Below are 10,185 nucleotides of genomic sequence, written 5' to 3'. Positions count from 1 at the left end.
CCCTGGGAGCCACGAGCAGCCGCCCCCCGACTGCCACATGCCCCGTGACTGAGCCGGTTCTGGCTTCGGGGCCACGCGGGGGCGGGGCCGGTCGGCGCCTCGCAGTGTGGGCGCGTGGGGTGAGGGGCGGGGTGTCGGGCCTGGCCCCGCCTCCCGGACTGCGGGGAGGGCGTGGGGGGCCGCCCTGGGGGCGCTGAATTGCGGGGTGTGCGGCTGCTGTGCGCAGAGCCCCTGGGGTGAAGCGGCCACACCTTGGGTCTCAGACGTGCGAGTGGGGGCCCCGGAGGTGCGTGCGCGGACGCCCCTGCTCGGAGGTCGGAGCAGACGGGTCAGCGGGCGCTGGGCGGAGGGTGACAGGCTCCTGGGGGCCGCGGCCCGCGTCCGCTGTCCCTTCCCGCAGGCCGCCGTGACCTTCGAGGATGTGGCCGTGCGCTTCTCCGCGGACGAGTGGCTGCTCCTGGGCGACAGCGAGCGTCGCCTGTACCGCCGCGTGATGCTGCAGAACCTGGCGCTGGTCGCCTCGCTGGGTGAGGCACCGCTCAGCCCCCCTTCCCCGGCCCCCCCTTTTCCCCAGGCCCCTGTCTGCACCCTGTAGAGAAGGGTCTGCCGCCCACTCTGCAGGGATGGCGCCCGCTGCCACCGCCTGCTTGCCCGGCTCACGCTGCCCCCCCCCAACTGACCCCCGGGGTCCACTGACGTCTGCTTGCTGCGCCTCTGCCCGCAACCCTGGCCTGACCCCTGGCTGCTTCCCTGGACAGTGGGCCCCTCTGCAGAGCCCGCCCATGTGGCGTGCAGCCCTCAGACGTCTCCTTTTGTATTGATGCTTCTTAAGATTCATTTATCGGCGCACACAGAACTGGGGTGCAGGCCTGAGGTGGGAGTGAGAGGACTCTCCAGAAACAGAGTGGGGAGCACAGGTAGATCCTCTGAGACATACTCCTGAGGGGGCGGCGGGGAGATAGGAGGGGTCTGCCAAGCTCTGGGGTCCCTCCCTGGCTGGGCATTGAACCGGTGCTGAAGCAGCCGCAGCCACCTTCGCAGTGCCCCAGCCCAGTGGGCCACAGACCAGACTTCTCTGTTTTTTAAGACTGAGAAATAGGCCATGGATGTGTGCCTGTGTCGGCCATTCCCATTTTTCCTACCCAGCCATTCGCTCAACATCCATGGCGAATTGAGTAATTCCGCAGGAACGTGAGACGCAGGTGACCTCTTCCACCTGGCTGTGCTTCCTCTCCCCTGTTGTGCAAGAGTTGAGGAAGGGTTGACATGAAACTGGCCTTGCCCAGAAGCTACTCTGTTGGGGTTGTTTTCTCCTGAGTTTACACGTGCCTCTGCGCACCTCAGGTAGCCAGCAGGAAAGCTCCTGTAGGCATCCTTTGTAGGAGGAACAAATCGTAGAAGATGCCAGTCTACCTGATTTGCGTTACCACTGTCCTTGGCTTGTGACAACACCGTGCTTTGGCCTTAGCAACCATGGAGAGCCCGGCACCCACTTTCCCAATGAATTTCAACTCTGGTGTCTTAAAAACGTCCTATCAACCCTTGGACGAGACAGATGCTTTTGTAATGGCCTTGTCCATTGCCTGTGGGCACCATGTGTCTGACCGGGCCTCCCTGGTGGCTTAGGGCTTAAGTCTCAACACTGTCAGCACTGGGGCCTGAGTTTGATTCCCGGCCAAGGAGGGACCCCCCAGGGCGCAGCAGAGCCCTCCTGTCTCCCCGCTGCCGCCTCAGCAGTGGGTTTCAGTGGATCCGCCTCTTCTGCTCCCTATTGTGTCTGTGGGAGATTTTCTCACCCCTCACCTCTGGCCTACAATGAAGTTCTACAAATAAAACAACCAAAACATGTATCTGACCAGCCTTTCTCTGTATTCAGGTTGTTGCTGTGGAGCAGAGAATGTAGAGACACCCTTTCAACCCAGTGTTTCCATGAAAGTGTCACAGTCCAGGACTCCCAAGGCAGCGCCATCTTCCCGGAAGCCCCACCCTTATGAGACTTGCTTTCCGGCCTTGACAGACATTTTCTCCTGGCCTGAGCTCCCAGAAGCTGTGTTTGGTTGTGGAGCATGCATGAAACAATTTGTTTTTAGTGCGAACCTTCAAAAGCACCAGAAGGCCCATTCAGGGGAGAAAAGCAATGTAGACAATGCCTCATTTGTGAAGAGTTTCAATTTCCTTGTGTTAAGGAAGCCCATCACCTGTGAAGGAGGTGGGAAGGACTTTGTAGCCACTTCTGAGCGTGTCCCACAGCAGACCACTCATTCTGGGGAGAGGCCAAGCAAAATCCCCCAGCATGGGGGACCTTTACAGGGCAGAAAACGTCACTTCACTGGGAGAGCAATCAAGATAACTCTCAGCCCCAAGCATACACTAGGTCAGGACCGGGATGTCCACACTGGAAGGCCGTGTTTTGAGTGTGGTGGATGTGGGAAAACATTCAGGAACAAATCCTCCTTTGTTGTGCACCAGCAAGTCCATGCTGAAGAAAGTCTTCACAAGTGTGGTGAATGTAGCAAGTCCTTTGGGCACAGCTCCGCCCTCAGGAAGCATCAGAGTGTTCATGGTGGGGAAAGGCAGTGCAAGTGCAGCAAATGTGGGGTTTTCTTTAGCCCAAAAGCTGCTTTCATTCAACCCCAGAGAAGTCCCTCTGGAGGCACCTGTCGCCTGTGCACGGCATGTTCAAAGTCCCTTAGCCGTAGCTCTGTCCTGTCCACTCAGCAAGGGAGGATTTCCACCGGAAAAAGAAATTTTGAATGTGCTGAGTGTGGAGAATCCTTTAAATCAAATTTGAATCTCATGGAACACTCCACAGTTCACACTAGAGAAAAACCTTATAAATGTGGAGAATGTGGAAAGTTCTTTTCGGCTAAGTCGAGCCTGCGTTATCATCGGACCGTGCACACTGGGTCAAGGCCTCATGAATGTGGTGAGTGTGGGAAATCTTTTATCTTTAGATCCCAGCTCCGGTATCATCAGAGAGTTCACACACAAGAAAGGTCTCATGAATGCACCAAATGTGGAAAATCCTTCACATCTAGTTACTACCTTCGTTACCACCAGAGAGTGCACACTGGAGAACGGCCTTTTGAGTGTAGCGAGTGCGGGAAATCTTTTTCTTACACCTCCAGCCTTCGTTGTCATCAGAGGATTCACACTGGGGAGAGGCCCTATGAGTGCAGGGAGTGTGGGAAAGCCTTTACCCGCTACTCGGCACTCTATCAGCACCGGACCCTACACACGGGAGAACGCCCGTTCAAGTGCACGGACTGCGGGAGATCGTTTCGCCGTAAATCTTTCCTTTCTCAACACCGGAGACTTCACACTGGAGAAAAGCCCTATGAGTGCAGTGAGTGTGGAAGATCATTTATCAGTAAATCTTCCCTTTCTCGACACTGGAAACTTCACAGTGGAGAGAGCCCATATGAGTGCAGCGACTGTGGGAAGTCTTTCACCTCCAGGTCCACCCTCTGTTTTCACCAGAGAACTCACACGGGAGAGAGGCCTTATGCATGCACTGAATGTGGGAAAGCCTTCAGCCGTAAATCCTCCCTTACGCAGCATCGAAGAGTTCACACCGGGACGAGTCCTTACATATGCAGTGAGTGTGGGAAACCTTTCACCTGTAGCTCCGCCCTCCGTTTTCATCTGAGGATTCACACAGGAGAGAGGCCTTACGAGTGCAGGGAATGTGGGAAGTCGTTTCGCCGTCAGTCTTGCCTCTCCCAGCACTGGAGACTTCACTCAGGAGAATCGCCTTACCGGTGCCATCAGTGCGGAAAGTCTTTCACCACTAATTCCGCCCTTCGTTATCATCAGACCTCTCACACTGGAGAAAAGCCCTACGAGTGCAGGGAGTGTGGGAAAGCCTTTCGACAAAAGAGTGGGCTTCGATTACATCAGCGAACACACACGGGGGAGAGGCCTCATGAGTGCAGTGAGTGTGGTAAAGCCTTTTTCCAGCGAAACCACCTTATTGTACACTTGAGAACTCACACTGGAAAGAGACTTTAAGCTCTCAGGAAATGTGCAGTTTTCTTCCCTGCTCTAAAGCTACAGAAGGACGAGCCAGCATCTGAGGTAAAAATCACGCATGCAGTGGGTGGCGACGGGGAGCACCCTGTTATTTTCAGGTATGTGGGAAGCATGTTTGGCTTCAGCCCACTTCCAGCCTGCCCGAGGCCCTGTCCAGATGCGCTTTGTTACCAGTGTCCATGCCGAGACCCGCCTGGCGGGTCCAGCCAGCGAGTGTGGGGCACCACGGCTGTCTGCGCAGGGATGCTGACCTCTGCTTGCTCGTGTCTGGGCTACTAAAGGTGAGCACAGGCTGTGGGGCTCCGACCAGCTTGGCAGGGATCTGCCCTGTTGTCGGCCAAGAGAACATCCCGAGTCCGCCAGAAACTGCGGGGCAGGGCCGTTTCTCATAGCACGTGCCACGGGCTGAGTTTTGTTGCCAAGACACCGCCGCTCTCTGCTGTGGGTTCTGCAGTGGGAAAGCCTGGGTGCAGGAGCTGCTTCCTGTTGGATGTTATATTTATGCTGTGGGGCCCTTCATGAACAGACCTGGGCTCCACAAGCACAGGGGACTTTCCTGGCGGTCTTGGACTGTCTGCACCTAAGGGTGGCAGCAAGATGGCAGGTGAGCGCTCACCGTTCCCAGCACGTGTGCGCTGCCACCTCACATGCCTGTGAGGCTTTCTGGCCCTCCCTGGGAGGCCAGGCATCACTTCTAGGCAGCGCAGGTGACCCTGAGCAGGAGGCCAGTGTAACCATCTCCTGTTCCTACAAGAGCACCCTGGGTTATTCTCCCACCTCGTTCCCAGAAAACATTAGTATTGTTGAGGGGACTCCTCCCCGCTTCCAGCAAGGAGTCACGCACCTTCATCTGCAGTGTTGGGCCGGGGGCCACTGGTTGTGAGGCCGCCAGCATCAGGGTTCATCCTAACTGCATCTGGGACACAGCGTGTGAGGAGGGCACAGAGGCCCCACACTGGAACGAGCCAGTCAGTGCAGGGAGGGTGACACAGGTGCAGGACCACCGGCCATCACCTCACTGTGGGCCTGTCAGAAAGTCTTCAAGCTTCCTGGTCTCCTAGGACTTGGGGCTGGCAGCAGAGCGGGGACATGGCATGCTTAGTTTCTGCCCACCCGGATGCCAAACCTTTATCACTCCCGTGTTTGGTGCCACCGAGCAAGACTGAACTCGGAGCGAGCGGGGTACAGAGTTGCCAGATGGGCTCTCCAGGGTAGTGGACCCTGGGGATGACCCCACTGAGTGCACAGCCGCCCGCACGGCCTGGGTGGACACAAGGAACCGGTGCCGTCTCCGTGCAGTTCTCGGGCTCCTGATCATCCCGCCTGCCCTTGCGGCCTCCAGATAACAGCTTCACTTCTCTTTATGTGGTGTGGGTGCATTTTCTCTACTGCTGTGATGGGCGTCCCTGCGTTTTTCCCTGGCCCTTGCTGTTGGGTCATTACCCAGGTCCCTTGGTGACATGACTAAGTTGGCTTTACTGTCCTTGAAAACAGCCCCACTGTTTTCCCACCAGTGGCCTGAACAGTAGGTTTGACCGGTTTTTCACCCGTGTGAATAAAGCTTGCAGAGACGTGTACAATTCTTTACGTGAATGTGTTTCATTTCTCTTTAGTAAATAATTTGCTGTGCAATGTCTGAGTCCAGCGTAGGTGATTGGTAACTTAGCACAGGCCTGTGGGACTCTGACCAGCTTGGGCAAGGACTGGCCTGTTGTTGGCCAGAGAATATTGCGAGTTCAGCACAGAAAGCTGATTGAGCATCCTCTGGTGTGGTCTCACCAGCTTTCCGTAAGTGTCCACTTCTCGGCATAGCCTAGTTGGGTGGTGGTCATCACTTTGAAAATAGTCCTTTTTATTTATTTTTTTTTATTTAAAGATTATGCACACAGAACTGGGGTACAGGCCCGGTGCAGGGGCAGTGAGAGGATTCACCAGAGACAGAGTGGGGAGGCTGAACAGCGGACTGACGGACCCCACTGCTGAGGGGGCAATGGGGAGACAGAAGGGTCTGCACGCCCTGGGGTGATTGTCTGGCCAGGGATGGGAGTCGTGCTACAGCGGCTGCAGCAGCTTCATAGTGCTGAGACTCACCACGCGCCACTGGATTTAAGCCGTTTAGTAGACGCATTTTTTGGATGTTTCTACTCTAGACTCTGGTGAACTGACTGTCCGTACTGTTTTGCCCCTTCTGTCGTGAGCTTTGCCTACTTAGCAAATAGGGTGAAAGGGACCAGGCTGGATGTTGGGGTCTGAGTTACTCTCGATGACACAAGTGGCACCTCTGATCGATGGGGTAACTTCGCAGTGCTGGGAAACTCTTCTGCGTCCGACTGCTGTGCACAGTGGGATGGCCAACAGGCACGCACTTGGGCTCCTCTGCGCCAGGCTCGCCCTCAGCGTCTGAAGAGGAGCCCAGCACTGTCAGCACAGCAGTCTTGCTCTGTAGTCTGCTCGTTTCCCCGGGCTGTCGTCCGTGGGTTGCAGCAAATGCCGAACCAGGCGGCAGCGTGGCTGACACTGAACAGACGCCCGTGGCCTTGCCTGCCCGCCAGCCTGTGGGGCTCGTGGGCAGTGCTCTAGGCTCAGCGCTGCCTGGATAAAGCGGTGTGGGCTGCCCTCCCTCCGGAATGGGGGCTTCGTGGAGCTGGGGTGCCCTGCCACGCTGCAGCTACAGCCGAGTTCTCCAGCTGCGAGTGGTCACAGTCCAGGCAGAGCTCCCCACAGGCCCTCGGGGAGTCAGGAAAGGGGAGAACAAAGGCCTTAGTTACTTACTGCATAAAGATCGCACTTTGCCGCCTCTTGCGTTTCAAGTAAATGGACATTTCGGGACTTTTAAAGGGAAATAGCTTTGAACAAAATTTTACGGCCACCGGCACTTCACAGGAACTTTAAAAGAGATCAGATTTCATGTCTTTAGTACCCGTATGTAGGACTCACGTCCCTTTTAGTAGGATTACCTTGTAGTATCTGGTCACTGAAAGCTAGTCTTGCGTGTGGCTAGTTGTTTAATTCCGCCGTCTGATGTCTTATTCAAAATTTACAAGTTACCAGTAAATGCGTAATTGAAAGCTGATTGGAAATGTACTCAAACTGTTTTACTTAAAATTTATTGAGAAATTGGTTTGTTTAATATTTAACTTAATGCTCATTGGGGAACTCAGGCCCGGCTCCCTCAGCCTCCAGACGTCAGAGACAGAAAACCTCACTCCTGAGGTCAGAGCCTCCAGTGTCTCCCCTAGCTCGGGGCAGATGTCCTGACTGTGCCCAGAAGCTGGGGTTCCACTTCCCACTTCAGACGTCTACTCACACCTGTGACACTGAGCAGCGCATCCACGCACCTTCGTGACACCTGCCTAGGCCGGGGCGTGGCCGAAATCTCATCCAAATCTGACCCATGTGACCTGGTTTCCAGCTTCTAGGCTCTCATGCCGTCACGAGTCTGTTTCTTCTGCCCACGGGGAGCTTCAGATGGGTTGGAACAGCACTAGAAGACCTTGGTTACCTCTAAGGAATTTTCTGTGACCTTGGGAGGGGCCCGCGGGACCTGAGAGATGAGTAAGGACAAGCAAAGCCCGCACCCAGCGCTGGCCACCAAGGTACATACAGAGGACAGAAACCGCAGTAACCTTAGATGTGTAAGACTCAAGAGAAGGAATTGGCAGATACCACATGTGAAAGAAGAAAATACCTCTGGGTTGTCCAGGGTGTGTTAAATAAGAACACCAGAACATGAATTGTTACCCAAAGGGTGACTGTTTTTACTGAGAAACACAATTTTTAGAACTGACTATGTTTGAGTAAATCAACACATGTACACACACAGTTCTGAGAGGTCGATGTTACACTGAAGTTGTTTTTCTCCAGGACACAGAAGTTCGGGCTTTGTAGGTTCCCTTTTATATTATGGAAAGTAACACATACGATTCCTTCCCCCTTTACGCAGTTTAAAAAACCCTGCAGACTTACAGAGGACTCCTCATGCAAGTGGCAGCCCCAGTGGGGTTGGATGGTTTTGAAAATGCACCAGAACTCCGCAAAGATGGCTAACACACAGCTTCTAGAGCCTGAGCCACAGCTCCGTTTTTACTGGGTTCTGAAATGACAAGGAGTATTTCAACAGATGCTGGTGGTGAAGGCCCAGGAGTCATAAAACCCTGAAATGCAGGGTTGTATGAAAAGTGAAGCTGCCTGTTCCAGGCTGGTCCACCAAGCAGACTCAGGCACCGAGGTCTCCCACACCCCCTCTGAGTGGATGGAGCACAGGCCCTCCACTGTCTGGGCCTGTAAGGGCTCCACCTAACACTATCTGATGCTTTCTGAAAAATATCTCATTGTCGGGCCCTCCCTGGTGGCGCAACAGGTTAGTAACAGCACCCTTGGCCCTGTGACCCACGTGGCGTGGCAGGGCTCTCCTGTCCCACCGGCTGCTCCCCTCAGCAGTGTACTTTGCCCACCAGCCTGTTCTGCTCCCCACTCTCTCTGGTGAATCCTCTCACCGCCCCTGCACCTCTGGCTTGTACCCTAGCTCTGTATGCACAAAGAAATTTTTTTTTTTTTTACTTACTGTCCTCTTTATCTTTAAATCACTGTGTAGTCCCCAGAAAGTGCCCATAGCGGTTCACCTGTGAGCCATCACCCTAGTCCCCATGCTTTTCCCCCCTGTGGGTCTCTGGTCCAGCTTCCCTCTTGTTACCTGTAGGTCTGGATTCCTAAAGCAAGGTCAGAACTGCCGGGTCAAAGGAGCCCAACCCTACAAGGTGTCGTTCACATCACTTAGGAGCCCAAAGCTGGATCACCCTGGGAAGGGTGTACGACACGAGGTATGAGGGACTGGGGCGGGGGGGGCATTGACCAATGTATGGCCAGGGACCCCAGAAGCTGGTCAGTGGACTGCCTGGGATGGGGAACTAGGGCTGGATCTCAACTACAGTGCCGAGCCATCAGCCAAGAAGTGCCTGAACAGCAGACCCTAACCCTGACAGGCCCACCCTTCCCCTTTTCCTTCTGCTTCCCGTCTCCTTTTCTCCCGCTTACAATTCACGCTGTCTGATTATCAATGAAAGCCAGGGTCTTGCTCCTCAGCAGCATCCTGCATTACGTAGCCTGCTCCAGGACCCCGTTTCTTTATCAGCGTGGTGTGTGGCGTTGCTAACGTCCCTGCTTTGATCCCTCGGCCTCCCTCTCCCTTGCAGAGTGGCTCTCATTTCTGGTTGCCTGCTGGTTTTGTTTTATTATTATCACTGTTATTTTTCTGACCCCCAAAAGTATTTCATAAGTCTGCTCAAACCTTTCCAGAAAACTCATAGAAGTGATCTCACCTTCACATTCCTTCTAAGTGACCCTGGCATCAAAGGCGTCCCTCACTGTGCTAAGTCGGTGCACATCCATAACTCGAGCTTCCTCACCTCCAGGCTCTTCCCTTGTGCCCAGAGGCTCTAACTACTGTGTCCTGGTGTTTTCCTTTTGTGGTTGTCAATCTTCCTCCAGGACAAAGCCCAGGAGGACGGGAGTCCCTTTTGTGCCCCATGTCTCCTGCATCAGCAGTTCGTTCTTGAAGGAAAATATTTACTCTGCTCATTTGTTATAATAGTGAATTAAAAGCTACACTGGCTTCCTGGTATGTGCTTAGAATTCTGTCTCCTTCTTGTGTCTCATTTAACTGTCCCTGAAGCCTGGTGTCGCTCAAAGCTCCCAAGCTTGACAGTCACTTCTTAGAGACTGTCTGCAGGCTGTTCAGCCGCAGGCTCACTTGACGGGCTCCCTCCGACCTCCGAAGTTGCCTCTAACGCCTTCCTTCGAGCTGTCACTCTGGCCTTCCACCGTTTCTCCCCAAGGGCGCTCCTGCTGCTGCAATCTCGGGCGCACAGCGCCGTCATCAGTAGCCTTGTCGTTTGCAAGCTGCATGTTGTCTCCTGTCATGTTAGTTCGCCAGGCCCGAAAGTCCCCTCCGAGCCTAGAGGCGGGAAACCCACTGGGCCAGCGACAGCTGAAGTCGGGCTCAGCGCTCCTCATCCGGGCGCCCGTCCTGCCCGTGCGCCGAGGGCTGCGCCTACTGCCCCCAGGAAAACGGACCATTGTCCCTGTCGCACCCTGAATGGCGAAGGCGCCCCAAAGTGACTGTCGGGCTGTCAGAGCCCCACGAGCCGCCCTGCT

The 10,185-nt window shown here is 54.8% G+C and overlaps 1 protein-coding gene across 2 annotated transcripts; it reads left to right on the top strand.

Annotated features, from left to right (window-relative positions):
* Positions 1-451: 451 nt before the first annotated feature.
* LOC105853187 (zinc finger protein 260-like) lies at positions 452-5,807 on the top strand. Of its 2 annotated transcripts, XR_001146218.1 has the most exons (3): positions 452-527; positions 1,877-4,077; positions 4,158-5,807. XR_001146218.1 is itself a non-coding variant. In XM_012734683.1 (2 exons), the coding sequence occupies exons 1-2, from the start codon at positions 494-496 to the stop codon at positions 4,009-4,011; spliced, it is 2,169 nt and encodes a 722-aa protein (XP_012590137.1). In that variant the 5' UTR covers positions 452-493; the 3' UTR covers positions 4,012-5,807. The 2 variants fall into 2 exon arrangements, 1 of the variants encoding a protein (XP_012590137.1); XM_012734683.1 differs by having other exon boundaries at positions 1,877-5,807.
* Positions 5,808-10,185: the final 4,378 nt, after the last annotated feature.

Source organism: Condylura cristata, unplaced genomic scaffold (assembly GCF_000260355.1).
Source record: "Condylura cristata isolate star-nosed mole 26May11 unplaced genomic scaffold, ConCri1.0 scaffold00066, whole genome shotgun sequence".
Classification (NCBI taxonomy): domain Eukaryota; kingdom Metazoa; phylum Chordata; class Mammalia; order Eulipotyphla; family Talpidae; genus Condylura; species Condylura cristata.
Note: the sequence above shows the minus strand (reverse complement) of the source record. Positions and strands in the feature narration are given on the sequence as shown.